This window comes from Populus nigra, chromosome 6, assembly GCF_951802175.1.
Source record: "Populus nigra chromosome 6, ddPopNigr1.1, whole genome shotgun sequence".
Taxonomy (NCBI): domain Eukaryota; kingdom Viridiplantae; phylum Streptophyta; class Magnoliopsida; order Malpighiales; family Salicaceae; genus Populus; species Populus nigra.
The window spans coordinates 5,554,454-5,565,371 of NC_084857.1; the positions used below are offsets into that span (position 1 = coordinate 5,554,454).

At 34.6% G+C, this 10,918-nt stretch overlaps 1 protein-coding gene across 1 annotated transcript; it reads left to right on the forward strand.

Moving 5' to 3' along the window:
- Positions 1 to 4,096: 4,096 nt before the first annotated feature.
- LOC133696363 (uncharacterized) lies at positions 4,097 to 9,561 on the forward strand. The gene is made up of 11 exons (XM_062118536.1): positions 4,097 to 4,477; positions 4,636 to 4,679; positions 4,917 to 4,997; positions 5,826 to 5,933; positions 6,639 to 6,730; positions 6,853 to 6,927; positions 7,005 to 7,074; positions 7,566 to 7,667; positions 8,140 to 8,248; positions 8,603 to 8,665; positions 9,130 to 9,561. The coding sequence occupies exons 1-11, from the start codon at positions 4,252 to 4,254 to the stop codon at positions 9,219 to 9,221; spliced, it is 1,062 nt and encodes a 353-aa protein (XP_061974520.1). The 5' UTR covers positions 4,097 to 4,251; the 3' UTR covers positions 9,222 to 9,561.
- The last annotated feature ends 1,357 nt before the right edge of the window (positions 9,562 to 10,918 follow it).

The window sequence follows — 10,918 nt, forward strand, 5'->3', positions numbered from 1 at the left end:
ATTAAGATGAATTATTTAAATTCAAAATCTTTTTTTTTTTGTTTTGACACCAATAAAAAAAAAATTATTTGAAATTTAGTGATTATCTCTCTCATCTCACAAACCAAGAACTAAAAAAAATAAAGTTGTGGGCTTAAAGTAAAATTTTAAAAAAACATAGGGAATGAAAACATATTAACTTAAGAGTTGGAGGACAAAAGTTAACTTTTCTCACCGAGTGAGTTTTCTACTTTGATCCCTTTCTTTTATTTTTTTTATATTCTTGATGAATTTTGACATATTTGGCATTAATTTATGCATAGAATAATACAATTGAAAAACAAAATTTTAAGGACGAGAAACAAAACGCTGCTGTATTATTTTACCAATGCGTATCATATAATATAATAACTCGAGATACATATTATTTTTCTACTTAAGTGTCGTTCCTTTTCACGTTCTATGTTATAGCATATTCCTGTAGATTTAACTATTTTGCAATTTTGTGCTATATTGCGGGAAAAAAAAGGCTCAGATATTAATAAATTATTTGATATTATTATTAAATTTACAAATATAATTTTTTTTATTTTTTTATATGATTGCAATATTTCTTGATTACAGCGATTCTTTAAAAAAATATTTTATGATTTTCAAAGCAAGATAATAAAAAATATTAAAATAATATGTTGATGTTGTATACTTGATTTAAAGATGAAAAAAAAACGCAATAAACATAATAAAATCATATTCAAAATCTATTTAAAAATTATAAAAATAAAATAAATAATTTAATCGAATTTCCATGAATAATTAATTATTGGTGTTAACTTTTTCATACCAAGTACATAATAATTGAAAATAAATTAAAATTTAAATAAAAAATTATAATAACATTTAATAATCAAACTAAAAAATAAGTAAATATTGTAAATATTTCACAGGGGTTGGGTCCAATCATAGTTATTAAACCTAATCTGAGAGTTTACCTGGCCAAGAAATTGAGTCTCAAGTTACACAGGTTGACTCGGATCAACCCAGAAAAATAAAAAAATATTTGAGATTTTAATATCTCACATAAAAAAAATTAATAAATAATTAATATAAATATAAGCTATATATATATTGTAAACAATAAAGTTTAAAATATTATTTAAAATAATTTTTTATTTTATATTGAAATGATGCTATTTTTCCTTTTAAGTTAAGTTATCTAAACTAAAAAAATTTATTGACTCAAGTTAAAAAAACACATTTTTTTTATTGTAAATATGAAGTATATATACTAATAAGCTTTTAATCATATATTATAAAAATAAAATTTTATTTTAATGTTTATATAATAAACTTTGTTATAAACTAGTAATCAATAACAATAAAATAAAATAAAATGATAAGCTCACATACATAAAGGTGAACTGAGTCAGAAAAAAACCTCATATTGTTTCCGTGCGCGAGGCAACGCTATCTTTTATCTTTGGTGGTAATTTGTTTTTAACCCTTCAAATAAAAACACACAAAAAAACAACGTGAGGTTAGGTGCGTGCGTGCGTGCGTGCGTGTGTGGGGCCTTGTACATCAATTATTGTTGTAGATAAATATGTTAGGTTACTTTGAATATGGGAACAATCACCCAGCAGAGTTTGTTCCACCGTTAGATTTTTGAAGAACGGTTTTTTCATTTATTAAAAAAAAAAGAATCGGGTCTCTTTTAGGTCACAGCAAGTCTCATGTTGATCTGGAAAGTTGCTTCTGTCTCCCCAAGCCAACTGCTACTCGGACAGGGCTTTGGGTCGCTTGGGTCTTAACTTGTCGGGCATACCAGGTCTCATAATTATGGTTCAGATTCTAGACTTGCTAGTAGCAGGCAGGCATGTACACGACCCAGTATTTTTTTGGTGTGCCCTTTAATTAAAAGAAAACACAATAGACATTTAAAAAACATGTCGAAATTAAAAGTAAATGAATAAGATAAATATTATTCTATGAAAAAAAAGAAAAGAGAACAGAAGAGAAGAGAGAAATACATCAAAGGTCAAGTCTAATGTCAGGCCCGCCAGTAGCAGGCTAGGCGTGCACGCGGTCCCGTACCAATACTGCTCTCGGCAACAGCTGCTGGTACCGATACTGCTTCAGCCTCGTTCGGATGAAAGTTCGGAATTTCAACATCCTTAAATGAAGGATTAAGGATCTCGCCTCTGTAGCATGCGAGGGATGAAGATTGAAAGATAGGAATTAAGAACAAAAGTATATGAAGACTGTATTGTTTTGCCTTGTTACAAGAACAAGATTACATCTTGCCCAGCTCCTTCGTTGTATCCTTTCCTGTTCAAGAGATTCCCCAGTTTTTTTGACAGAAGAGATAACGTGACTGACTTTTTGTCAATGAAAAAAATCAACGTACGAGCCCGTAAAATGATGGCAATGGATCGGAAGGACGTGTGAATAGCCATTTATTTCCTTTCGAGATACTTTACAAGGAGTGATCAATGCTCGGTGGTGCCAAAATGTTCTTATCAATGCTTTTGTCGTCGAACATTTATCGTTTGCTTGTGGCATGGAAGGGGCAGAGTAGAGTCATAATGTCATGTTGTTTCTCGAGAAGAAAAATTGCAATCAACTCCAAATTTGCACTTATAATTGTCCTTTTTATTCCTTCCTCGTGTTACAATTCTTGTACAGTGTTTTTATTATTATTTATATAGAATGTTATTTTTATGAAGTGTTTTTTATTTAAAAATATATTAAAATAAACCAGAATAACCAAAGTTTTGTAAAGTATTTTTTAACGGGCTTTTATAAAAATATCAATTTTGATCATAATTTCAAATACAACTCAGTAGGATACAACAATCCTTTCAATAACAAACTAGACAAATTTGATAGTAACGGTATCTAAATTTATTAACCCTGTAGATTCTTACTATTCAAGAACTCCAGGGCATTTAGAATTTGAAGGCAAAAACATGGCAAGAATCCAGAAATACTGGACAAAATGTAGAAAAAAAAAACTAAAAATTACAGATGTACATTTCGATAAATTCTAGAATTTAGATATTCGGGAAAAATGCATTAGAAGTTCTAGATATTATATTATAATATCCTTTCCAGCTTAACAATATGTTGATATCTCTTATAAAATAATTTTTAACAGTACGATAATTTAACTGATTAGATTTTAAATTTAATTTTTAATAATTATGAATTTAAATCCCTTCAAATCCACTAAAAATTTATATAATTATTAACTTTAAAGTCTATAAACTACCCCGAACACCTATATAGATAATAAAAAAAAAAATTCAAACTAAGTCTAACATCTCCACCAGACACATACAACAGATTCGATGAATCATTAAAGGTTGGAGATGCTAGAGAAAAGCGATACAAAGATCCTTTGTTTTTACTAGATAAGTATATCAACAAGTTATACAGCTTATATATGCACAAAATCAGAGTTTTATTGGCCATAAACGCCATTTAAACATGGAAGCATTGAGAGGATTCTGAACATTGTACTCAAAGCCACCATTTGACCGCCAGATTATGATGCAGGCTTCGCCTGAATGATGCTGATGACTCTTATATACTAACATGTGTATTATACTCATTAATTACCTTTTTAAAAACTATTATTTAATAATTATTAAAACATCAAATTAACCTCCTATTCTACTAGATTATAATAGACAAACCAAAATAAAAATACAAAAATCAAATTGACCTCCTATGTTACCTTTTTATTTATTTTAAAGGTAATTTAATCATTTAACCATTATTAAAAAAACTGAAAAGATGAAAAAATCTCTTATTACAAGTTTAAGTTTTTTGCTTTTAAAACCATTTAAATCATTTTACTGCACTGGAAAAAATAAAAGAATACTAATTTGTCCAAATTAATTTCACAATGATTAAATCATACTACTGATAACAGATTTATTGATTTTATTTCATAATGACAAAATAGTCTCTACAATGTTCCAAGTAATAGTGATTTGCTAATCTGTTTTTTTTTTTTAATTTAAATATTATTGAAAAGTCCGGGACGACACCTTACAAGCAGGTGGCTTGCCCAATTAATATTAATATTAATAACACTCTCTAACTGCTGTAGATGGATGCATAAAGAAAGAAGCTTTCATTGACCGATTGAGTTTGTTTGACTTTGACATTATCTTATCTGCCGTGTGTCTTCTAAGTTGCACTTGCAGAGGGATCTGTCTATACTGTGTCCATTCCTCTTTCGTTCTTAACAAGCAAAGAAGAGTGGAAATGGCTGTGAAGATTACTGCAGATTTGAGGTTCCCAGAGGTGGGGCTACCTTCTTCGCTATTCAGTGGTCAAAGGAGATTGAACGCAAATTCAAAGGGCGGTAAAGTTTCTGTGATTAGAGCAATCCAAATCCAAGAGGAAGCAGCAGCTGCAGGTCCCACTTCCACTCGATATCAGGCTAGACGAACGAGACGGCCCCAGAATATAGAAGGAGACTTCTTTGTAGGTAATTTAACAAAAGTTTCTCCCCCTCTCGTTTCTTTTTTATAGTAAATAAACATTTTCAGACCAGCTCAGTGTTTGATGCTGGCTTTCTTTTTACACTATAAGTTTTGATATGGAATGAGGCAATATAGTTTATTTACTTTCTTCTTTGTTTTGCAGATCACACATGCATAGATTGTGATACCTGCCGTTGGATGGCTCCAGTAATCTCTCTAATTGGTTTTTCTTTTCTAGTCCAACTCCAGTCTTTAGATTTTCAGTACCTTTGTTTTACTGGATTAATATTAATCAGGATGGCTTTACATGTTCCATTCAATCTAATGTATCAATGAACTTCACTCATGCGTCTCAACGAAATGAAATTGATATCTCAAACGTTGAAGATTTTGACAGCAAGGTGTTGTGTTAATACATATAATTTCTTTTTATCGTCCAAGCAGCAAGTCTTCACACGAATTGGTGAGATGTCTGCAGTTTTTAAGCAGCCTACTTCTGGGGAGGAACGCCTCAAAGCTCTTCAGGTGCTTTTACAATTTGATTCTTTTGTCTCTGTTTTAGCTAACTCCTGTAGGTCATTTTTCTCGCGGACAACTATTTCCACCGGCCTCTGAATCTATATATATAGCAAATAAATAGGAAACATTTACAGTGCTAAGCAGAGTAGAAAAATGGTCTTCCAAAGAATTGAACCTCAAATCTGATTTAGTTTGTAAGGTGTTGGAAACTGACACCCCTACCCTCCCCCATCCATAGCTGATTAGTTCGGGAAGCAATTCTCTGCCTTGATTGTTCAAGGAACTATTTTATGATCTTTAAGAGTTCTCTTCTAGGAGAGTTATAAAAAGTTAGTGGGTGCATATGGATTGGCCGCCTTTGGATGTCCACTGGAGTGTGGTTGGGGCACTCTCTTCGTCAAGAAGGGAGAAATGCAAAAGCTTACAAAAATGGATTCTTCTTGTAGGAGAGTCTGGAAAGGGGGACTTTAAGACTTCAAAGTGAAAATGGTTTTATCGTTATTAACGATCTGGAGTAGAAGTTGTCAACTTTTCGGACCATGTTTTCATCCACATCAATTATACAGTCAATTAAAATCTACATGGAGAATGCGAAGAGTAAGATATGCTTATCTGAATAAGTTGGATGCATTTGAAGATGACTTCTATTTATTTTCTGGATTTTCTGGTGCATTTTTAAGCCAGCAGTTTACTTACCTTGCCAAGTTTGTTCCTTTTTTTTTCCTCTAATATTCTGCCCCCAATTTTTGTGTGTAGCATGAAAGTGTTTTTAAAACATAATGTGTTTCAATTGTATCAGCCTAACTGTTGACCTTAAAATGCTTACATCTTCAGGCCTTACTCTCTTGTCCAACAAGTTCAATCCATACTGAGAAACCTGCTTCAGATATTCTTCAAGCTCAGAAAACATTCCCAACACCAATTGATCAGCAGAGAATTCCGGTAGCTTTTCTTCCGCATTCATATTTTGTACATGTATACTATCACTTGCTAATTCAAAAATGTCAGCTAAGCATCCCTGTCAGGTCCTGGTTCTATCATGAAAAGCACCCTGCACTAGTCTTTGTACCAATTGTTCCAATCAAGTTGCATATGATATTGATTTTCATTGTATAGATCCATATATGCATTCAAGCAAAACCTGTTTTCATTTCTTTTCTTCGTCTTGGAAATAACCTGGTGAAAATGCGTGATTGCTGAAAGTAATTATCCTCGTTTACTGTTGCAAACTGGTGACAAAATTGATGATCAACGAGATGATCTCTGTTTGTAGAATACGCTGCAATTGCAGCTGGACTAGCAGTATAATATTATTATATAGTGTATTTCCTCATAAGCCTAAGGTATGAGGCCAGGAGTCAACCCAAGTAAGTCTGGGAAAGATTTAAGGAATTGTGATTATCTGTCTACATTCCTTTTCTTCTGTGTCCCTGTTGCAGCACTTTGATTACAGTTCATACAAGCAGATCATGCTCAGACATCATTCTCTCCATGCCATGACTTTTAAATTCTGCTTGGCTGACATTCAAACCTGTTAATGCATCCTTTCTTGCTTGCTTCTCCAATTCCAAAAAACTCCGTGCTTTATCTTCAAAGGCTTCCAAAAAACTCTGTGCTTTATCTTAAAAGGCTGTGGAATGCTTTCAGGGTGTGTACCACTGTGGATATCATTCAGAGAAATCTTATGGAGCAGCTTCCTTCTTGATTGTCCATCCTGAAGGAAATATAATTATAGACAGGTAACATTATACATCGGTGCACAGTGCTCTCTACACTTTGAGACACCTTAAGGTCCCTGAACCACCATGTTTAGTCTAATATATGAGATTTGTCTGACATTTTATTTTACATTGTTATGCAGTCCTAGATATACAGAGAGACTGGCTCGTAACATTGAGATGCTGGGTGGAGCACGTTACATGTTTCTTACCCATGAGTACGATGAAATAAACTCATCCCATCATTTTTTCCAGAGCTGTTGCAAACTATACTGAATTATGTTTTGTTGATCAGGGATGATGTTGCAGATCATAGGAAGTGGTCAGAGAGGTTAAGCTGTGACAGAATTCTGCACTCAGGAGATGTACCTCATTACTTTTGCTCCTCTTTCTGATGCGCCTTTTATTTTTATGTGTTCATTGTCATTTCTTACATCTTGCTACAGTATAATTATCCATAAGGAATCGTAATTATTTATATAGTAACTCTTTTTTAGTGGATGAATAACGCATGGCTTGTCATAAGTATCATTACCTTTAGAATCTTTGAGGTAGTGTCTCCCTGCCATATCTGACATGGCTGATGTAGAAAGTAATTCATCGCATGCTCAAACAGTCTGATGGCTTGAACAATGCTAGCAATCTTAAAATATCTCACTGCATCTGTTCTCTCTATCACTAACCATCAGCCAAGGAGGAATTCAATAGTTTGCATGTCGGGTTTATATATGACAAAATGGTAGCTTAACATAGCCACTGAGGCACTAATGATTATTCTCAATAAAGTTGTGACTAACGCTCTGAATATTAAGGTGACTTTAAAGCTTACAGGCTGCTATGCATATTTATCTTGCAGGTTGACAACTCTACTGCTGATGTTGAAACAAAGCTACAGGGTACTGGTCCATGGAACCTTGGAAGGGACGTCCAGCTTATACATACTCCAGGCCACACAGAAGTGAGTTACTGGATCTCATGCTTATTGTTTTTTTTTTCAATTCATACCCTGCTTGGTTAAAGGTTTGTGGAGGGAAGAGAGAGTATGCAGAAAGATTGTTTTTCCCCAGAATCTATTAGAACCTTCTTTCAAAAATGAGAAGCAGTGGAAGGAAAGAAAAGAGATTGCTTCTTTTCCTTCTGGTTAAAAAGTTTTATTATCCTTCTTCCTTTCCTTAATGAAAAGAAAGCAAAATGTACATCATTCCCCTTTCCCTTCTTTTTTCCTCGAATATTTTTTCCTCATCTCACTTGCTGCTCCCTCATAGTCTTGTTGATATCTTACAGATCCAGTTTTTTTTTTTTTTTGAAAAACAATTCTCTGAAAAATAGGTTGTACCTCTGTAGCAATTACTTCTTGTTCACTTAGCAGCCCTTTTAGCATGTTACTCACTGACATCAATGACAATGACTTTATCTCATGGCTGGTTCAGGGATCAGTCTGCTTATTCTACAAGCCACTGAAGATATTATTCACTGGAGACCATCTACTGATGACAGAAACAGGGCTGAGCATTTGCGAGAGATACAATAAATGTTCAGGTAGTTAAATTCAATAATCCAAATGAGAAGGAAAAACTGATATTGCTGCTATGTTATTTTATTTCACCCATTTTAAAAAAAAACCCGCTGAAGTACAAAATAATGATACTGACGTAGCGTAATAGTGCCCTGAGTGGAATCAATATTTTGGAAAGAACTTTGTCACTGGAGAAGAGTACAGTTTTTTTTCATAAGTATAAATATTCACGAGGACTCTATCGCGGCCGCCGGCCAAGGAGATCATTCTTTGAACTCAATAAGTTTATAACAGGTTCTATCTGAAAAATCACCTTTTGTTATCATGCATCGTTTCCATGGTTTAATTTGTGTGGACTTATAATATTATTTTGGCAGTTCCAATGCAAATAGATAGCGTCCTCAAGCTGCTAGAAATAGACTTCAACTGGATCATACCAGGTAGGGTTTTGGTTTCTTTTCATTTTTACCAATTTTGATGCAAAAGCCTTCTCGCATTTTGCCAATTTGGAATAGTTCAAGTATCATATTCTCATACTTCATATCCAGCTAATGTTTCAATGGCTCTTCCCTGGTGGTTTACGTTGTTGCTTTGAAACCTGATAAACATGCTAAGAATATACAGGCTAACCTCATGAATGGTTTCTGTTCATGAGTAAAGTGTACTCTTTTCTGTTTATCTCTAATGAAGATTTACTCTCAACATTTATGTATGACATTGGTGATCGACTAACCTATAAGCAGTGGATGCTTGCTTGTGGACTATTGGTTGCATTTTAAGCGTCCCTTCAAGTCGATAGCTTTTTTATACTCTAATCTCGTAAACTAAAGTCTCTTTGTTCAACTAGATTTTGCACTGTCTACTCTAATCTCGTAGTGGTTCAAACTCCAACATTAATCTGCAGGTCACGGGAGGAGAGTTGAATTCAAGGATCGTGAGGAGAAAGATTCAATTCTGAAAGCCTTTGTGGAGGAGAATTACAGTCAGTGTAGGTGAATAACATAAACCTGTACGGGGAGTATGCCACGCTGGAATATATATATATATATATAGGCACTGGCAATTTACATGCAGCTAGCATACAGCAGTGGTGAACATAGATATACATAGATTTGAGTGATAATATTTTGATATTTGAAATACTGTTGTATTGCACCACCAGCAGGAGTTTGCTTGTATCTGAATGGAGATGAATGCAACCTTTTCATGGTAACAGGAGTTTGCTTGTATCTGAATGGAGATGAATGCAACCTTTTCATGGTAATCTTACCGTGAAATTGCTGTCAATTAACGATAACTAATACTATGGTGTTATTGTTGGTGATTTTTATTAAAATTTTCTTGTTGAGATTCTTTAAATAGAATTTTGATGTGTCTCTAATTTTTTTTTGTCTCTTCTCCTAGTTGATGATGTTGTAATTAAATTTTTTTTTTCTTCTCATTGTATATAATATATGTTAGTCCATTGATTTTATGTTTTGCAAATACAGCGTTTACCGCCAGCAATGTGTTAAGATGTCACGTTTCTTATTCGTGACGTGTACTTTTGTCAATTTTTTAGAACATGTAAAGAACTCGTTTCCAGACTGATAACATCCTGATTGCCTGAACATATTACTCAGCAAATCCTCTCATTCCTCCCCATGTTAGAATCATGCAAGATACAGGTGGTTTCACTGGTTTGTATCAGTGTCTTGTTCAAAACACGGCATCGTTTTTGGACTTCAGCCCCCCGTGGGACTTTTCGCGACCCTCGTTTCAACTTGACATGGTCGACTTTCCAAGGACCCATGATGGAGTCAATGACAAGACATAAAATTTCCTCAATTTTGTGCACGATTCTTTGCTTAGACAATGCCTTCAGCGGTTAGCATTCAGAGGCTCAAACTATCTGTGGAGTTCTCTATAGAACTGGGAGTTTGATCTCGGTTGTGAATGTCCGATTGCCACTATAGTTTGCCGGAAGCCATCTTCACTGCGAACGCATTATCTGTGTTTTAAGGATAAATGCTTTCTCAAGCTGCCCCTCCCGAGGGAGGCCATAATATGGCCCTCTCAAAGAGAGATTTGTCTCCGCTGCATTAAGGGTGGTGATGATATTACGAGTCTCGTCTCTTGCTGCCTTTCCATCGAGAAATTTATTAGAAACTGGTGTTCACAAAAATAAAAATCTGACACACCCGGTCTCCGAACGTTTCATTATCATTACTAGACGACGGGGTGCACGTTTATCTGACCGCTGGCAAGAAGAACCTTGAGGTGGGGAAGCTGTCTTCACCTAGCTTAAACAAAAGAGCATGTAAGGACCTCGTTTCCACACTTCTTTCCCTTGTTCTTGCAATATTCTGTCTCGATGAGTTCAAGTCTAGGACTTGAGGACTTAAAAATCTCCGTTCAAAGACTGGCGGAAGCCACCATTGATTCTCCAAACGTATGCAGCCTCCACAACTGCCTGTTTGAGACTCTGAGTCTACCTGCTCTAAACTTAGCTCAACACAAGCTCGATGCTTGCATTTTCGCCAATCAAAGCTACCTTGGATTTAGAAGCTGCGTTGCTTGTTTACCTTCACACCACCTCTCAATATTGTTTCGCACATAATTTTTTTTCCCATTTTGGGGTTGGGGTGTAACGCGCTCCACTCAACAGTCAACGGTGCAATCCAGCACTCTACAAGCTTCTGGAGTGGAGCGCA